The following is a 20734-nucleotide window of genomic DNA, read 5'->3' as shown; positions in this document are numbered from 1 at the left end:
TCGAATCGAATCGAATCAAATCGAATCAAATCGAATCGAACCAAATCGATCAAATTAAATTAAAAATTAAAAATTAAATTTTAAATTTTAAAAATAAATTAAATTAAATTAAATTAAATTAAATTAAATTAAATTAAATTAAAAATTAAAGTTAAAATTAAAATTAAAAAAATTAAATTTAAAATAAAAATAAAAATTAAATTAAAAATTAAAAAAATTAAATTAAATTAAATTAAATTATTTTATTTTATATTAATTTTTTTAACTTAAAATGTATTTCAAAAATCTTTTTAACTTAAAATTTATTTTAAAAAACCTTTTAACTTAAAATTTATTTTAAAAATATTTTAACTTAAAATTTATTTTAAAAACCTTTTTAACTTAAAATTTATTTCAAAAATATTTTTAACTTAAAATTTATTTTAAAAAACCTTTTAACTTAAAATTTATTTTTAAAATCTTTTTAACTTAAAATTTATTTTAAAAATATTTTTAACTTAAAATTTATTTATAAACCTTTTAACTTAAAATTTATTTCAAAAATCTTTTTAACCTAAAATTTTTTTAAAAAAAAAATTTTAACTTAAAATTTGTTTTAAACCCCCTTTTTAACTTAAAATTTATTTTAAAAATCTTTTCAACTTAAAATTTATTTAAAACTTATGTTAAAAAATCCTTTTAACTTAAAATTTATTTAAAATTTATCTTTTTAACTTAAAATTTAGTTAAAAAAATCATTTTAACTTAAAAATTCATTTTAAAGCCTAAAAATCACTTTAAGTAAAAACTCAGATTAACCCTAATTCCTACCTATTGTAGGAAATCAAATGGATCTTGGGCAGTTGTTGCTCTAAACATATGATTGGAGATCACACCAAATTCACCTAACTTACCTACAAAAGCTTAGGAACAGTTATCTTTGGAAACAATGGTAAACTCAAGGTAATTGATATAGGTAACATTGAGCTTAAAATTGACTTTATTATTACAAATGTATTACTTGTTGAAAATTTCAAGTATAATCTTCTTAGTATTAGTCAATTTGTGTGACACTAGATATAAGGTTAGGTTTTTATCTTCAGAATGATTAATTAAGCACTTAGATAACCCTACGATAAGTCTAAAAGGGTTTAGAAAAGATAACATCTATGCAATTAACTTAACCACTTCTTCAAATAAGTGATATTTAACACAAAAAGAAGAAACTTGGTTATGATATAGAAGAATGTCACACACAAATTTTAGAAATATAAGCAAATTAAAAAGACTAGTTAGAGGATTACTAAAATTACCTAACTTAGACTCAACAATATGTAATGCTTGTCAACAAGGAAAGCAAACAAAATCTACGTCGGAATATAGGAATGTGCTTAATAGACTAAGATTTTTTAATTTCAAAATTATTTTAAAAAATGGTGGTTTTAAATTCTAGGATAAAACTTTCAAAACTTCCCATTTTTAGAATTTCAAAAATCAATTTTAGCCTTAGACTAGATCAATTTCTTAGAAAACATATTCCTATAGGACTAGTAATTGAGCATCTCACCAACACACTAGGACTACCTTGTTTGTGATTGTTAAACATAGAAAGCGGTGAGATGCATAGGCAGATTACCTGGACTTAAGATGCTTATTTCAGTGCATCGATATAAGTCTTGGCATTAAATACAAAACAAATATCAATCAGGTTAAGTTATTCAGTTTAGTCAAACACTAACTGATTACAATTGACTTAACCTAACTAACCAAGTGAAAGTTGCTATCCTTTGATAGATAGTAAGTAATTAATTAGTTAGACAGTTTTTATGTCAGGTTCAGGGGGAGGATTAATTGTTTTCATACTTATTTTGAAATTAGTTTTTTCCTTAAATATATTTTAAATTTGTTTAAAAAATATGATTTCTTTTACTAATCTACTTTGATGGACCTCTTTTTAAAACTAGCTTTATAAAATTTGGAAACTTAAAATTATTAATTTTGAAAATTGAAGTTCAACTTGGTTTTGAAAATTAGGATTTGAAAATTGATTTTACAAATTTTTTCCCCAAAGTTAGTTTTGAAAATTGGATTTCATTTAGTTTTGAAAATTAGATTTTACAAACTTAAGTTTGAAAATTGAGTTTATCCACTTAGTGTTGAAATTTGGATTTTATAAACTTGGTTTTGACAATTTTACTTTTGTAAAGACAGTATACTTGAAAGTTAGCCTTTATGTTTGATAAGTGTTTTAAATTTACAAGCATGAAAATTAGGTTAATTTTGCAAAGTTTATATTTAAAAATTACTCTAAAGTTTACAAAGTTATTTTTCTAAATTATCTTTCTAAAACTTAGCTATTTTAATTTTAAAGTAAAATTTTCAAAAATTTTCTACGTCAGACTCCCCCAAGTTAATCTGACCTTAATTCAAATTCTCTATTGCACTGTCTTTTACTTCCTTAATCGCTTATTTTTATATGTTTTATCTTATTTTTGATGAATGTCAAAGGGGGAGAGTTAGGTGGTTTAAGTTAATTAAACAACAAAATACCACAAATAAAACAAGACTAACTTTAAAAAAAACTTTATAATTGCTTATTTTGCTTGCATATTTTTTCACTAACTTAACTCAGGTTGTCATTGTATCAAAAAGGGAGAGATTGTTGGTGCGATTAGCACTAACGGTCTAATTCAAGTTTTGATGAATGACAAAGTAGGTTAAGTTAGTTTCATTATAATCTAACGCTTTGACTAAGTGTGCAGGAGAAGCCCAGACTGGTCGACGGACTGATCGGATGTCTGGCACGAAGTCCAGCTAGGTCAATGGGTCGACCTGATAGCTGGCACGAAGTCCAGCTAGGTCGATGGGCTGACCTAATAGTTGGCACGAAGTCCAGATGGGTCGATGAGCTGACCGGACGTCTGCAGGTAAGTTAAGGTAAGTCACTGGAGGGGAGTAACTGTGAGGATGCGTTTTAGGGAAGGGAACTTAGGCGCCAATCCAACTTAGAACCATTTCGGAACTCTAAGTTGAGATCCTGACTAAATTCCAGTCTCGGCGAGACGGAATCTAATTACTATTCTTTTTAAATTATGCTAATACTTTGTTTTGCAGGGTAGGTTTGCATTTTACCTCGGACTAACATTTTCATGCAGGTTGCTAGAAAACAGAGCTTCGGACCCCCAGAAGGGATCCAGGCACCCGGAGTGCAAACTTTATCCCCGTCGCACGTCGCCATGTGGAGCACTCTGGTTGGTCGAGCTACGTCACACTCCAGGCGCCCGGAAGGGATTCGGGCGCCCGGAGCCTTCTATATAAGGAGGATGCACCCTGGAGCAAAGAATCAACTCACGACTACGTCTTCTGACACTTGCGATCTTGCGCTGTGCTCCTGCGACGAAGCTTCTCCAACAACGCGCTGATTTCTTTTTCCATACTTGTTGTCGGTATTTCATTTGTTTTAGCATTTCTGTACTTCGAATTTTGTAATCATCTTTTCGAACTGCTAGTGGATTGCCTAATGAAATCACTTGACGAATGCGGGTCTTGGAGTAGGAGTCGACCAAGGTTCCGAACCAAGTAAAACGGTTCTTGTTAGCGTTGTGATTCTACTTTTTCACTGCTTACTCTACGATAACTTTTTTCGATCGATATTCAGCCCCCCTCTATCGACTTTCATGATCTAACAGGTATGCCATGCCAATCATAAGCATGATACGTAATCTCGCGTATCACATTCATAAAATGCAACGCTTTATCTCCTCGACGACTAGGACCTGGCCATTTATCCCAAGAAATACTAACACCTCAGTTCAATATTCTAAAAGTTAAGCTAATTAGGCAGGTGACAACTTAGTACAGTCCAGTTAGCTGGACTACGCTTCCTTCGACTAGACTTGAAGGAAAGCTTGTAATATGATAGAATTCTACAACCTCCACTTGTCCCGTATGGTCAAAAGTCATGTTGAGCTGTCAAACAAAGTCAAGGTGAGATAGATTTGATCTAAGGGGGTTAGACTTAGCCTAAAGGAGATTCAGGTCTAGTTAAACTAATTCAACACACTCACCTCAATGGTTTTAAACTTGATTAAGTATGGATCCTAATACCTCCCTAATCTTAGCTTCCAATTCCATCTCAACCTCGTCCTTAGTTATCGACATCCCTTCCAGCTTAGTGTCAAATCCTGATGTTGCCCATGTCTAAGCCTAGGACGCTGACATCCTCCATATCTCGGATCTTGGCATCAGCCTCATGCTTCGGATCTAGACGTCCTACATGTCTCAATCTATTATCCATATCTTGGCTCCAGCAGCTGACATCATCCCTTCTGGCTCAATCCCATGTCCAGGCCTAGGATGCTGACATCCTCCATGTCTCATATCTCGACATCGGCCTTAGGCTCCGGATCCCAATGTCCAACATGTCTCGGTCTTATATCCTTGCATTATTCGTATGTTGGCTTCAACAGTCAACATCATCCTTAGTTCATTATCAGATCCTAATGTTGCCCATATCTCAGCCTAGGCCACCGACACCTCCTCTACTCTAGTCTCATATCCCAGCACCATCATCCAGGTATCAGCCCAGGCCACCAACACCTCCTCTACCCTAGTCTCATATCTTGGCACTATCATTTAGTTCTTTGCCCAAGTTACCAACACCTCCCCTACCCCAATCTCATATCCTGACACCATCATCTAGGTCTCCACCTAGGTTACTAACACCTCCCTTACTAGTCTCAAATCCCGGCACCATCATCTAGGTCCTGGCTTTGGTTGCCAATATTGTCTACTCAAAAGGTCACTCAACATCGATATTATTTCATCGTCCGTCCTTGTATTGGACCTCCTCTCTGGGTGCCTCACACAAGATCGTTTCTCTCAAGAAAGGCAGACAATGACTGTAAATATTCTATGGCACGCGACACCAAATAAATGGAGAGGTGGTTACGAGATTGTCAGATCTGGTCCTCTAGATGCTCTACTACAAATATGTGACGCTTGATGAATAGAGAGACAACTAATCACTGTTGGATTTGGATCCCTCTTAAATGTATACAATGATAAGAGAATGATAATGGAAGATTTGGATCCCTCATAAATGTATACAATGATAATGGAAAAACGTGCGACATCTAAAGCATATGATATGAAGATACTTTTCTAAGAGTTATATAAATCCTAAAGAAAGTAAATGCAAAGGAGTTGAACGCTTTACAATTCCACCATATCTTCTTTTTCTTCATCTCCATTATCTTCTTCTTCAGTATACTACTTCAAGTAAAATCTAATTTATGTGTCGAGGTAGCCTATTAGGATCTTTTCGATACCAATCTAATCCTATTTTAAAGTGTCTTTTAGGTCATTTTATCTCCTTCACTAGTGATCTTTGAAAAGTACATGGGGCAGTACGTTAGTTGACTATGGCTAGACCATCTAATGTATTTGATCGGAACGACGTACGTGCTAGTCCACACAGGTTGGCCAACGAGGAAGAGGATGTTGGACGCATTACACGCCTTTCAAGAACTTGACAAAATAAGTCTAAAGTCTAGGCTCTTCATTCTGATGATGAGCAGAGGTAATACTTATGATGAAGAGGGACTTAATTCTCCAAACTCCTCCCGGCGCCACACTGATCTTAACCATTGACGGAAAAGTTTTATATCAATGCATCCTTGGCCCTCATCATGCATCCTCCTCCTGTTGCGTCTCTGCCCTGTAAACGTAGAACCGGCTAACCAGGCAAAACAAGGCGAAGTTGAGGAAATCGAGCACGACGAAGAAGGCGTAGTAGTAATCGAGGTGCGAGGCGTTCAAGTTGTTCAGTATCCAGCCGTGCCCGCGCTGCCTGGTGATGCGTTCCACGGTGGAAAGCAGGAAGCTGCTGAGGAAGTTGCCGATGCCGAGGCTGGTCATGGCGTAGGACGTCCCCAGGCTCTTCATCCCCTCCGGGGCCTGGTCGTAGAAAAACTCCAGCTTGGCCACCTCCAGGAATGCGTCCGCCACCCCCATCAGCGCGAACTGCGGTAGCAGGATGAAGATGGTGAGCGGCACTCCAGCGCCGCTCTCCACTAGGCCGTTCTCCCGCGCCGCAGCCAGTCGCCGTCGCTCCGTCAGCGACGCCACCGACATGATCACGATGTGGATCGCCATCCCCGTGCCCATGCGCTGCAGCAGCGAGATACCGCGGGGGTTCCCGGTGAGCCCACGCATGAACGGGACGAAGTATCGGTCGTAGAGGACGACGCTGACCAGCATGGAGAGCGTGACGAAGGCGACGAGGCTCGCCGGGGGGATTTTGAAGTTGGGGCCGATGTGACGGTCAAGGGTGGTGCCCTGCTTCACGAACAGGGTGTTGATTTGGGCGTTGATTGTGCTGGGGACGAAGGTGGTAATGAGGACGGGGATCATGCGCAGCATCTGCTTCGTCTCTTCCACTTGTGTCACCGTGCAAAGCGCCCATGGATTCGACGGACCGGTCTTCACCGCCGCTTTATTCAGAACTCTGAAACATTTTTTCTCTCACATTGATCGATACAAATGTCAAAAAAATAAATAAATAAATGATTTTGATGGAAGATCGGAGTTCAAAATCCGATTTTGATAACGAATAACCTCAAAGTTGGCGTGGAATCGATGCGATATTTGCCGGGCTCCGTATACGCGTTGAGATCGAGCTCATGCAGCTCCCTGGGGTCGCCGGGCGACCGTACGGTGCACTTCCGGGCGGCGGCTACCAGGACCCTGGCCATCTTGGTGAAGGGGCTGCCGACGGGGATCCTGTGGCGGTAGAAGGGGGTGCCGGCGATAAAGACGGAGATGGAGACGGCGAGACCGAGGGTGGGGAGAGCGTAGCCGAGCGTCCATCCGACGTTGTCCTGGATGAACACGAGGACGGTGTTGGCGAAGAGGGTGCCGAAGAAGATGCTGAACATCCACCAGTTGAAGAAGGAGAGCTTGTGGGCGCGCTCGCGGGGATGGAACTCATCGAACTGGTCTGCGCCGATGGTGGAGATGTTGGGCTTGGTGCCGCCGGTGCCGACGGCGATAATGTAGAGCGCGCAGAAGAAGACTCCGAGATGCAGCGGCGTTGCCTTGGCGGAGCAAGAAGGATCGGCCGTGTTGCGGCCGCACGGCGGCGGTTTGAGCGCCGGCAGTGACACCGCCAAGGTTAGTAGACACATCCCCTGTTTAAAACAGTGGAGCCAAACAAAATCATTCTAATCATTATTAATTGCATTAACAGAAATTAAAATTTGTTTTTATTACCAATTTTATGATATTTAACTAATCGATCGGACAAACCGCAAAAACTATTTGTCAGATTAATCAGTTGAATTTGATAGAAAAATAATAATCCAGTGTATGAAGTTTCCGTCCGATATCACGGAAAATAAAAAATCAAATCATATTAGATTTATTATACATTGTCTTATTTTACAGTTAATTTTTATGATTTGAAGACACCTCATAGTAATTTTATAATTACATCAAAATTCTTCGATAGAAAATGAAAAGACGATAATTATTAAAATAGTATTGTATCCTAATTTGATATCTAAAATACATGCTCTAAAATAGAGTACATTGATAAAAGTTGCTCAGAAGCGGTGATAAAATCTTAATTGATATTTTTTTTTATAACTAGGTTTCATTTCCTACCATCCCATTATTTTTTACCGTCCTTCTAAGACCGTTTTAACACCGAATTAATACGATACCGGTGAAGATAAACTTATAGGGTTTTTTTTCTGCTCAGGGATACTTCGGTCAATGACAGTTCAGTCCAAAATCTTTAACTAAATTTATCATTGGCGCATATTCTATCTACGGAACTATAATATTACGGTATGATATTTAAGTTATCATCCAATATCCGTAGTTTGATTTCTAGATATAACGTATTTGTAAAAAATAATTCTCCAAATGAAAGTTATAATAAAAAAATGTTGGACACTGGGTTATCTGTTGTGCGCGTTTCTCGATTTATCTTGATAGTATATAGAAAATTTTCAAGGAATCGAATTGGTCATTCTCAGATATAGTCAATAAGACTAACTAATATTATTATTATTATAATTTTTAATATGGAATCGAAATCGTGGCACTCTAACGATCCCGTTATACCTAACCGCTGCACTTAATTATTATGGCTAGCATCTTTTGTTTTATGAACAGAAATACGAATCGTCAGATTAAATGATTAATTTGTAAAAAAAAATAAAAGACAATAAGTATGTAGAAATATACTAAAATAATATTTTTTATTAATAATATATATATATATATATATATATATATATGATTAATTTGTAAAAAAAATAAAAGACTATAAGTATGTAGAAATATATTAAAATAATATTTTTTATTAATAATATATATATATATATATATATGATTAATTTGTAAAAAAATAAAAGGCTATAAGTATGTAGAAATATATTAAAATAATATTTTTATTAATAATATATATATATATATATATATATATTACTTTATCTTGACTCCCATTTTGATAAAAACAAAATCACTATTAATATCAAGATCACCTTCCCCTTCCTCAAGAGAGGAATCAGATCGCCCCTGGTGGTACAATCATCTCAGATCAAATTAATGTTGACTAATTTAATTAAGCTCGAGTTGATCTGAACTTAAATTTGATATTTGACGATGTATAAAAGAAAAGTTAAGGGAGGATCAAATATTTAATAGAAAAATTCTAACTGGAGGTTAAATAATGGAAAATCCTAACGGGAGATTAGTCAATTAAAAGTCCTAACTAGGATTAGGCAAGAAAGTAAGGGAAAGTTCTAACTGAGATTAAACAAGTAAAAAAAGTCTACTGAGCAATTAACCCTAACTAGAGGTTAGGTAATGACAAGTCCAACAACAAGTTGGCAAAAGAAATGTCTAACTGAGTCAAATGCTGATCAGACACTTGGTGATTAGAAGTCCAACGAAAAATTGACAAAGGAATGTTCAAATGGGTCAAGGATGACCAAATACTTAGTGAAGAAGTCCTGATAGGTAAAGTTTGATCGGATACTAGACAACAGGAAGTCCCAACGAATCACAGATGACCAAAGAAACCCTGGTATGTCAAGTTAACCGGATATTAGGCAACGAGAAGTCCTAACGAGTCACAAATGACTTTAGGGTTGAGAAATCTATTAGCTTAATCGATTAGCCTTGGGATAATCGATTGAAGGCAGTTTCGCGAGATCACATAAGGTGTTGGAATCAATTTATACTTCACAAATCGATTGAGCTAATATATAGGAGGCTTTTCATGAAGAGCACGGAAGACCGTGGAATCGATTGGGACAATCAATTAAGGTCAAATCAATCGATTAAGCTAATCAATTCAGAGCTTTTTCGCGAGAGAATAGAAGGTGAAAGATTTGATTGGGGCTTTAATTCAATATAGCGCAATCGATTAGGCTAATCGATTGGAGTAGTTTTATGAAAACAGAAGCCTTCATAATTACTTCACTTAATCGATTGAGAAGCTATCAATCGATTGGTATGATTCACCAATTGATTGGTTGGACAAAAAGAGTCGTTTTGTAGGTTTGAATAGTCGGATCCTACATGACAATCGATTGGAGGTAAGGCCAATCGATTGGGAGTTATTTTCCAGCTCGAGAAAAATTATAGAAAAGGGGGTTTCACGATGTTTATGGACCACTAGTTCTTGAGAAGTTAGAAGTGAAGTGTTGTTGCATTTCTAATCGATCAAGAGGCATTTCCAAGCAACAAGAAAGTGTTCAAAACAAGATTCATGTAAAGTTGTTTGTATTAATTGTATTTGCTTTCATTTCTTGCTGTATTTCACCCAAGGAGGTGGATACCAAGTAAAATCCAAATGTTGTGCATGTGGAGTCGAAGTTTGTATTGAAGTGTTAGGACCTTCACTCCGGCTAGAGGGGGGTGAATAGCCTTTCTTCGATTTCTACCTACATATTGTTAATGGAAGCAAAACCAATGGAAATGAAATAACGAAGTAATGAGAAGGCGATGCTAACTCCTATTTACTTAATCTCCACCTCCTTGAGATGACTAATCCAAGGCACACACACACGATTAAGCTTTACTACGATCTTCTCCTTCTCAAATCAAGTATGAAGGTGGAGAAACCTTTACAAGATGATATTTTCCTCTTATAAGATGAATGATGAGCTTAAGAGGAAGAAATTGAGAGTTGTGCAAGCTTGGAGATCACTTGGAGAGCTTAACAATGTTTTTGTATGAATAAATGTCTTCTCTCCAAGCTCTTAAGCCTTTTATATTTAAAGCTGAAAACCTTGATCACTAGTTGACTGATATATGCACTAGTCGACTGGTAGCAAGTAACGACTATTGTTCTTTACAAAATCTGCGGGGATTCTGTGTGTCATCAGCCCAACAACATTATACCAGTCAACTGGTAAGCTACCACAACTCTCTATTTATTTTAGAATTGGGTATCGGTCGACTCGTATGAGTACCAGTCGATTGATACTTCTTAATGTGAGAGAACAACACTTCAAGTATGATCTTTCATACTTGAAACAACCCCTTAGCCTAGACTTATACCTTCAAGCATCTTCCATCATCCTCATGCCCTTAGGATGCTTTCGAGTCCACGGCTCCTCATCCTTGTGCTTGCCTTCAAGTGCTTCCTTTAGCTTCGTCATGCTAAGTCTTATTTTGCCAAGAGGTCATACCTCCTGGACTTCACCACCAAGAGCCACGCTCAGGACTTTATCCACCAAGACTATCTTCTTGGTCTTTCCTTGCCAAGTCTTCATACTTGAGCTTTCCTTTGTACCTACTTCCTCAACATTTATGTTAGATCACTAACATTGTCTAACTTAAACTTATTTAACAAAACATCAAAAGTAAACAATGTTTAGAGCAAGATTGCACCAACAATCTCTTTTTTTTTATATGTAGCAAATTGTTTAAGTTAGGTTTTTAAATATGCAATAACTATAAAGCATAGGCATAATAAGTGTATATGAAAATCATGATCATAAGCTTAACTTTTTTAAAGTGAAGGTTCTAACTTAACCTATCCACTTCTCCCCCTTTGAGATGCACCAAAAAGGTAAAGGGAACACAATCCAAAACTAACCCAAGCTCCTCATTAATTCAAAAATACTTTCTAAATGAGAGGTGATAGAGTACTATGCTATAATAAAATATATTAAAGTTAGAGAGATTCGAGGTGAAAAGCTTGAAATCATGGCTGAAAACACAATGTAACAGTCGATTGGTATTTGTGTCAATCGACTGGTACTGGTTTTTCAGTAAGGATGGATGTTGCATTTCAAAGAATTACATATCAGAGATGCAAACACCCATGAGTGCACTACTCAAATAGACACACTTATGAAAGTTAAACATTTCACACACTGAAATAGATAGAAATATAACAATCATACACAAGAACTAATAGGAATAAAAATCACACATAGGTACTAATAGGCATAAAAAGTTATATATAAGCATAAGCCTATGCAAAGTCACAAAGAAACATGCATGAAATATAAAGTACTACAAAAGTCAAATAAACCAGTATTCGAGATGAATAGAAAGTAAACATGTCTAAACCAAAAAGTCTCTCGACACCAACTGAGAGCCAAACACCGTGTCTAAATATCATCACTAGGAGAAAGAGGAGGAGGAGGAGGAGGAGGAGGGTCTTTGTATGCAAGATTCCAGTGTCACATCATCTCGAACATCTCTGTTTGCTGCTGACGGACCCCCTAAAACTCCTGATAGATAAAGTCTTCCAAGTGGGGCATTCGCTTGCTCAAGGTCATGCGTGTTGGTCCTAGAACAGGGGCCTCCTTCGCATCATCATCCGAGTCTAAAGCATCCTGTTTGTGCCTGCAACGCCAGACCATGATGCCTTGATATCGCTCAATCTGTGCTAGAGATAGTTGTTGAGGCCCTAGCTAATCAAAATCCATCGACAACTGATGTTGTGCACCCTTAGTGACATCAATCCCTCTAGATGCGAAGAACCATATCAAGACATGACAAAATGACATGTACAACTTCCCTTGCACAAGACCAGAGAAATGAATGATGAACTCATAGACCTGGAGAGCTACATCAATGTCTAGTCGCGTCTCTAATGCATAAATCATGACTAAATGAGGTAGTCTAATCTTGGCTTGCCCTTTAGTGACTATGGGCAAGATGTATGCAATGACAACTTTATAAAAAATATAACTAGGGGCTGACATAAGTGTGACATCAAAAATCCACATAAGAGGAGCTCTAGGAGCATGAAAGTAATGCTGATGAATTATGTCTATAGACACTTGGGAAAGTGATTGAGTGAGGGGCTCAATAACCTAAGGAAAGCACGTGAACATGCTAGCAGACCTCCTACACCCTGAGAATTGTAACGATCCGACTCTTTGGCCTCTTGGGCGGCCCTTGTCGTGGCCCAACTGGCGGCCTTTATTTCGTCGGCTCATTTGGCGACCTCTCATGTCATTGACCGACGACCCTTTGGTCGTGCTGTTACTCACTAGGACTTTCCACCCCTGGCAGTGGATTTTTGCCTTCCCTAGGATTCGATCTCTAGACCTCTAGGGTAAGTAGTAGAGTTTATGAATCTTGGTAGCCAAGTGAGCACCCCACTCACTTGGCTACCATGATTCATAAACTCTAATACTTAAGCCTGGAGGTCTAGATTTTGAATCCTCGTGAGTAACGACACGGCCAAATGGTCGTCGGTCGATGACATGAGAGGTCGCCAAATGGGCCGACAACATAAGGACCGCCAGTTGGGCCACCACAAGGGCCGCCCAAGAGGCCAAAGGGTCGAGTCGTTACAAGAATGATCTCAACACATCAAGGGTGAATTCAATGCATACTCCTCCAAGAATAGTGTCAAATGCTCGATCATCGTTACTTTTAGGATGTAAGATATTGTAGAACTCCTTACAAAGATCTACATTAACAGTATGCATGCAATTAACCAACTTATCTAAACCATAGTGCATAATAGTCTCAATGATGTCAGGGGCAATCTCGCGAAAATATGATTGATTGAGATACCGATAACTCATCACTTGAAAGTTGGTATTCTCAAATCATTGTCGAGTGGCCTCGAAAGGAAACCGATCTCCCAAAGGCGCTAGAGGGGCTTGCCAAGAGGTATCCTCTCCCGCTCTGCATTTTTGCCTGACTCTAAACCATGAAAATGCAAAATGATGTACCTATTTTGATCCAATCAAAGGAGAAACCATGGAAAACATGCATACAAGTTAGGTTTAGCCACTAATCGAACAAAAATTGAAGAGTGGAGTTGACAACTCAATACCTACACTCTATTTGTCTCTAATTGAAAGCTTGATGAAGTATTGGTGTGATCCCCAAACCCTAGCCTCGGATCAGTCTATTATCCCTGATTCGGAGAACACTTGTTGAGAAAGGAGAGGGAGAGTAGATCTAAGGGTTTTGAGGGATTTTAGGAGGTTTTAAGAAGTTGGAAGAGATCGAAGGGTATTGTTGGCGAAGAATGGCGAGTGGCAGTGAAGAACTAGGGTTTCTGATGTCACTCAGTCATACGTGCCTTTTATATATTCGCGAACACCAGTCGACTGCCCTAAAAAAAAAATATACAGAAGCTCTTTGTATCGTAAAATAGTGCCACTAGTCAACTACTCAGTCGACTGAGGATACTAGCCGGCTGATGTCTGTATCGGTTGACTAATACATAATTTTAGTCCAGAATCATTTCTGAACTGAGTTTAAAAAATGCACCAAATATTCTTTGGACCTCCAACAATATTTAAATTTTGTGGAGAGGTTTGTTTTGTTGATATGTACTTGAGAAAAATAAGTAGAAAATGTATGCATCTCGTATCCCAAAATAGATACAACACTTATAACTATCAAAAATGATTCAACGGAATCATGACCTAAAATTCTAGTTTTAGTTTCTTCTTAATATATTTTCACATGCCAAACCTTAATGCATTCCTAGCATCCATTTAAATGATAAGTATGCACCGAAATCATAATGTTATGCCTTTATGACCATAATGCATAATTTCCTGCATAAACATATAATTTGAAATTTCCAATCATATTCTAGGAGCTATGAGCACATTGATTGTCCACAACCCTTCTCAATGATTGGTCAAATAAAGGATTAATGTCTCTAGATGTCATTTTAGCTCAAAGTAATACATCATAACTAAAATGATGAACCAAACGCATCTTCCTAACATCTCACATGATATCTAAGTGAAGAAATATACAAGCAAAGCTCCCTAGGTCCTTTGTGAGATACATTGAGGTATGTTCTTAAATTTTAGCCTATGGGATAATGTAAAGCTAAACCCACTATTATACATAGTTCTCTCCTAAGGGAGGTGAACACCACTTCAGGTAGACTCTTGGTAAAGATATCAGCAACGTTAGATTTAGATTCAATATAATTTAGTTCAATATCTCCTCTTGCACATGATTTCTAATGAAGTGGTGTTTCACCTCAATGTGCTTTGTCCTAGAGTGCTGCACCAGATTTTTAGTCAAATTGATGGTACTCACATTGTGACACAACACCTTGACTTTGGAATAGTATAGCTCATAATCCTCTAAGGTATAAATCATCCAAAACAATTGAACTACACAACCACCCATGGTCACATACTCGGCCTTGGTTGTTGACAAGACCATACAAAGTTGCTTTATACTACTCCAACTTACCAAGGAAGATTCAAGAAATTGACATCCACCACTAGTACTCTTCCTATCTAATTTACAACCCACATAATCAAAATCGGTGTACCCAATCAAGTCAAAATTCTGAGTCCTAGGATATCAAAGACTAACATTAAGAGTGTTCTTGATGTATCTTAAAATTCTTTTTACTGCTACTAAGTGAGACTCTTTGGCACATGATTGGTATCATGTATATATTCCTACCGCAAATAATATATCCGGTCTACTAGCGAGTAGATATAACAAATTACCAATATTAGATGTTTCCTCAATTGTTTGAGTCCTTTTGTTGTATACTTTATATTCTCTACTAGTAGATGAGCATCCAACTAGGATTCTCTCATCAACTTGGATTCAAATTTTCCTAAGTCGTCTTTGGTATTTAGAATATAGACCTTATAACTAAAGACTTTGAAATAGTAAATTGTAGGAATTGTGTCGTTCTATAATTCAAAAGGTGTTTTTCCTAAAAACATATGAATCAACACATGATTTTGAATATAACAAGCGGTATTAACTGCTTCGACTCACAAATAGCTAGGTAGAAAATATGTATTAAGCATAGTCCTAGCCGTTTCTTGTAAGGCTCAATTTTTCCTTTCCACGATCCCATTTTGTTGGGGTGTTCTTAGACAAGAAAATTCATGCTTGTGCCCATTTTCTAGACAAAAACAAGAAAAGTTTGAATTTTCAAACTCTCCACCATGATAACTTTTAATCTGGTTGATTTTAAGATGCTTTTCATTTTCTATTCTTTTGCTAAATCCTATGATTATTTTTAGAGTCTCATTTTTTATGCTTTATAAAATAGACCCAAGCATATCTAAAAAAATCATCAACAATCACTAAGCAATATTTATTTTCTATCAATGAGGGAGTACTATGGCAATCAAAGAGGTCTAAATGCAATAATTCTAGTGGTAAAGAAGTACTAGTTAGAGTTTTACCTTTGTGTGATGACTTAGATTGCTTGCCCTCTTGGCAGGCATCACACATCTTGTTCTTGACATATTTGACCTTTAGTAGTCCTTTCATCAACTTCATTTTGGCTACCTTGGCTATGTTCTTCATGTTGATATATTCAAGTCTTTATGCCATAACCATCCTTCTTCTTCTTTTGATATGACACACTTAGTAGAAATATTAGAAGCATAGAAAAGATTGACATAATAAAAGTTTGTTTTCCTATACCCTTCCAACATAACATTTTTCAAGCTATTATATTTAACCAAATATTTATTTGAGTGAAACTCTACATTATATCCAGTATCACACAATTGGCTAATACTAAGCAAATTGAATTCCATATTCTTAACTAGAAGTACTTTATGAATGGTGATTGTATGTGATACCTCAATGGTACTTCTACCTATAATCTTGAGGTTCCCACTATTTCCAAATGATACCATTTCTTTCTTTATGTAGTTAATTGTGGAGAACTTGCTCATATCACCGGTCATATGTATTGAGCAACCGTTATCCACAATCCACATGTTTGAATCCTTCTTTTCTTATACCTCATCATCACTAGATAACGATTTATCACTTGATCCCTCTTCACTTGAAGCTTCCTCCTCACTTGAAGCTTCCTTGTCATTTTCAAGAGTCATAAATGTCATGTATCAAGTGACATGTCATAGCTCATCTTCATCCGATGAGTCAATGCTTGGTGTGTCCCATGTAGCTTGGGCCACTATGGCCTCCTCCTTATTTTTCTCCTTCTTTTTCTTCTCCTTTTCTTCTTTCTTCTTCAATTCTAAGCAATTTAGCTTGATGTGTTCTTTCTTGTTGCATCCATAACAAATGATATTAGTGTTAAAGCTTGAACTTTGACTGCTTTTACCTTTTGAAAGTTGAAACATCTTCTTCACAGCCTTCCTTGTGAATCTCCTTGTTATTCCCATTAGCTTCTTAACATAATGAGTCACTTCACTAGCCGACATTTCTTCATCGCTATCCGATGACTCTTGTTCGGATTTAGATGATGAGAATTGCTCCTTCTTTTCTTTCTTCTTCTTCTTCTCTTTCTTCTCTACAATGAGAGTTATACTATTCTCTTTTGAAGACATATTAGCTTGTTCATGAAGTTTAAATTCACAAAATAATTCATCAATCTTAACTAAGGAGAGATCTCTAGAAACCTTATATGCATCAACTTTTGATGCCTATAAGGTAGTTCTATGAAGGATTGAAGAACATACCTTACTAGATCCTGGTTGTCAATTTTCTTACCTATTACATGAAACACATTTGCTATCTCCTTGAATCTACTATGCATTTGACTCACGGTCTCATTGGTCCTCATGGTGAAAATTTGAAGTTAGCCTACCAATAGATCTTTCTTGCCTCTTCTTGATTCGCTCGATCCTTCATTTAACTCAATGAGCTTTTCCCAAACCTCTTTGGTGGAGTTGAATGATCCTAGTTTGTTTAATTTCTCCTTAGAGAGTCCACATTGTAGGGTTGTTGTGACCTTTGCGTTTGCTTGAGCCTTCTTTAACATCTCTTTTGTCCAATCCTTGGTTGGAAGAGGTACTCCAAACTCATCCTTTAGTTTTTCAAATCCATCTACAATACTAAACCAATTTTCAATATCATTCATTAATTAATACTCCATCCTACCTTTCCAATATGTGAAATCATTGCCATCAAAGAAAGGTGGTCGAGCAGTATTATATCCCTCTTGAAATGTCATTTTGATGTTTCGGTTGACGGTGAGTTCTTCCGAGACGATCCGGGCTTTGATATCACTTGTTAGAACCTTTGCATCTGGCTAGAAGGGGGTGAATAACTTTTCTTTGATTTCTACCTACAAATTGTTAGCAGAAGTAAAACCAATGGAAATGAAATAACGAAGTAATGAGAAGGTAATGCTAACTCCTCGATTTACTTGGTCTCCACCTCCTTGAGATGACTGATCCAAGGCACGTACACACACAATCAAACTTCACTATGATCTTCTCCTTCTCAAATCAAGTACAAAGGTGGAGAAACCTTTATAAGATGATCTCTTCCTCTTATAAGATGGAGGATGAACTTAGGAGGAAGAGATTGAGAGTTGTGCAAGCTTGGAGATCACTTAGAGAGCTTAACAATGTTTTTGTATGAATAAATGTCTTCTCTCCAAGCTCTCAAGCATTTTATATTTAAAGTTGAAAACCTTGATCACCAGTCGACTGATATATGGATCAGTCGAGTGGTAACAAGTAATGACTACTGTTCTTTACAAAATGTGCGAGAATTCGGTGTCATCAGCCCAACGACATTATACCAATCGACTAGTATATGTACCAGTCGACTGGTAGTATGTTGCAACTCTTTGTTCATTTTAGAATTGGGTATCAGTTGACTGGTGTGAGTACTAGTCGACTGATACTTCTTAATGTGAGAGAGCAGCAATTCAAACATAATCTTTCATACTTGAAACAACCCCTTAGCCTAGACTTATACCTTCAAACATCTTCCATCAGTCTAATGCCCTTAGGATGCTTCCGAGCCCATGACTCCCCATTCTTGTGCTTGCCTTCAAGTGCTTCCTGTGGCTTCATCATGCTAAGTCTTCTTTTGCCAAGAGGCCACACCTACTGGACTTCATCACCAAGAGCCACGCTCTAGGGCTTCATCCACCAAGACTATCTTCTTGGACTTTCCTTGCCAAGTCTTCATACTTGGACTTTCCTTTGTACCTGCTTCCTCAACATTTATTTTAGCCAAACTTGCTTAACTTAAACTTATTTAACCAAACATCAAAAAGTAAACAATGCCTAGAGCAAGATTGCACCAACATTGAATATCCGTTGTGTATTTGACGACGAGTACAAAGGAACAAAAAGAAATGATTGAAGCTATTAACCCCTCCCCCTCTAGCTTATACGTATCCCAACAAATGGTATCAGAGAAAGACTACTCTTCATTAGACTAATTGCCAGAAGGAACAAAGAGCTAGTGGAAGAAGAAGAAGCTATATTCTTGAAGCACTTCAATATCAACAAGTCATTGGACAAATCCTCAAAGGAGCTCAAGTATGCAAATAGATCCCCGAGATAGATTCGAATTTGACATCCAATTACCTCCATCGTTTAGAACGGAAAGCTTTGGTCTTTGAAAATCAAGGATGGAGAACTTTTTGATGATGAACATAGAGCAATGGTTTGCTCGAATGGAGGGATTTGAAGCTCCAATGGATAATAAAGGAAAACTCCTCAAGAGAAAGAAATGGACTGAAGATCAAGTTCAAAAATCTTAGGCTCGTGATAAGGTAACTAGATTACTAGTTAATATTTTGTCTAATAATATTTTGTGCAATATAGGTGAATACAAAGATGCCAAGAAGTTATGAAGTAAGTTGGCCAAGCTTCATAAAGATTCACCCTCAATGCAAAGTAACGAAAAATGCAAGAATGGAAACTCTTTGTTTCAAGTACATGAGAATTCAGAGGTTGAGAGACATTCAATATCAAAGAAGGAAATCGAAGAAACATCCACCTCAAGAGTTGAGGGAGAGAGCTCATTGACATCAGAACTCCATATTAAATGAAGAAAAATGTGTCACCCCTACAAGTAAAGAAGGTATAACAATTTTGATTGTTAAAAATAAAAATCACATCATATATTTTGAGTGTAGGAAAAATGGATACTACAAAAGAAAATGTTCAAAATTAGTCAAGAAAAAGAATAAAGTGACACCTAAGACAAAGGAGAGGCTAAGAGAAGATAGCTCCTTAATATAAAATGGCAAAAAGCACATTGTGTGCTTCTTATGAAATCACAAGGAGCAATATCAAAATTAATGTCCAAAGAGGAGGCTTTCAAGCAAGAACAAGGGATGAAACTCAAATCACTCAAATCAAGGGGGAGCTTCTAAAAATAAAACTAAGGTACCATTAGTTAATGGTAATTCTTTATATCATAATAACAAATATGCTAGAAATAAATATTACCCTTTTAGTGATATTTATTATGAAAATATAAAGTATGACAATCCTAAGGAAAATTACAAGTCATATCATGCTAGGACAACCTCACCTAAGAATAGGAAGGTAAAAAATAATTTAGGCAAGAACTTTAAGCAAATTAGATATATGTTCAAAAATAAAAATGTCCAAGACAATAATAGAATATCAAAGTTTGAGAATTTAAGAATTAAAAATTTAAGTTTTGAGATCAAGGCTTAAAAATTTAGAAAATACCCTAGAGAAAATGATAAATAATGTTAAAGGGGTCTAAGAAACAAAATCTAGGCTTAGATAGATAAGAGCAATTTAAGGGTAAAAATGGTTTGGGATACAAACCTAAGTCCAAGGACAATGTGTCCTCATATCATAGGGTTCCATATAACTATAAAACTAATTCTAAATCTAAGAGTCAAGTTAAGGTTACAAGGGAAGCTATCACTAGGATTGGCCTTAAGGAGACTAGCATGACTAAGGCTTCTAAGAAGTCTAGAAAAATCATTAGGAAGATATCTAGGGAAGTTATCCCTAGTGAATACCTAGTACACCCAAGGAGTACCAATAGATATTGAGTTAAGAGTGTATTCTCATAAATGATTTTAGAGTGTGTTAACTCTAATTTGAATGGTAGTTAACCCAACCATAGTGAAATTGACACTTTAGGGCATGTTCAAGGTGTTGTGACATCTTGAAAATGAGGAGTTGATTTTTACTCATGAGAAGTTTGAAATGTGCCAATAAAAATTGAGGACTTAAGATTAATTAAATTGGCACAAATTGGATAGAGGTTAAGAGTATGTCAAGTTGCAACTTTCGCACTTTCTAGAGAGCTAGGGCTACCTATATCAAATTGTTAATTTAGCATAATGATTAGTTATTGAAACCTAGATAGTAAATCTAGGTATTTTTATTTGTGCTAGGCATTGCATTTTGTGCTTCAATTACTATGTTTGTGTGCCCTATCACATGCCATACATTCATATTATTGTGAAAAATACAACAAGTCCCACATGCATCATTAAGCCATGATATTTTTTCTTTTGAAAAATTTACACTTGATGTATGTC

The 20734-nt window shown here is 36.6% G+C and overlaps 1 protein-coding gene across 2 annotated transcripts in view; it reads right to left on the bottom strand.

The window, feature by feature from the left end:
* Positions 1-5043: 5043 nt before the first annotated feature.
* LOC122021615 (protein NRT1/ PTR FAMILY 5.2-like) overlaps positions 5044-20734 on the bottom strand; it is a 59927-nt gene continuing 44236 nt past the window's right edge. The window contains exons 1-3 of one of the 2 annotated variants that reach the window (XM_042579751.1): positions 15663-19581; positions 6598-7169; positions 5044-6487 (exon numbers count right to left, since the gene is read on the bottom strand). In XM_042579751.1, the coding sequence (XP_042435685.1) occupies positions 5668-6487; positions 6598-7169; positions 15663-15725 (1455 nt within the window). In that variant the 5' untranslated portion in view covers positions 15726-19581 and the 3' untranslated portion in view covers positions 5044-5667. Of the gene's footprint in view, positions 6488-6597; positions 7170-15662; positions 19582-20734 lie in introns of those variants that run through there. The other variant, XM_042579750.1, reaches the window with a different exon arrangement.

Source organism: Zingiber officinale, chromosome 9A (assembly GCF_018446385.1).
Source record: "Zingiber officinale cultivar Zhangliang chromosome 9A, Zo_v1.1, whole genome shotgun sequence".
Taxonomy (NCBI): domain Eukaryota; kingdom Viridiplantae; phylum Streptophyta; class Magnoliopsida; order Zingiberales; family Zingiberaceae; genus Zingiber; species Zingiber officinale.
This window is presented reverse-complemented; position numbering and strand designations above follow the sequence as displayed.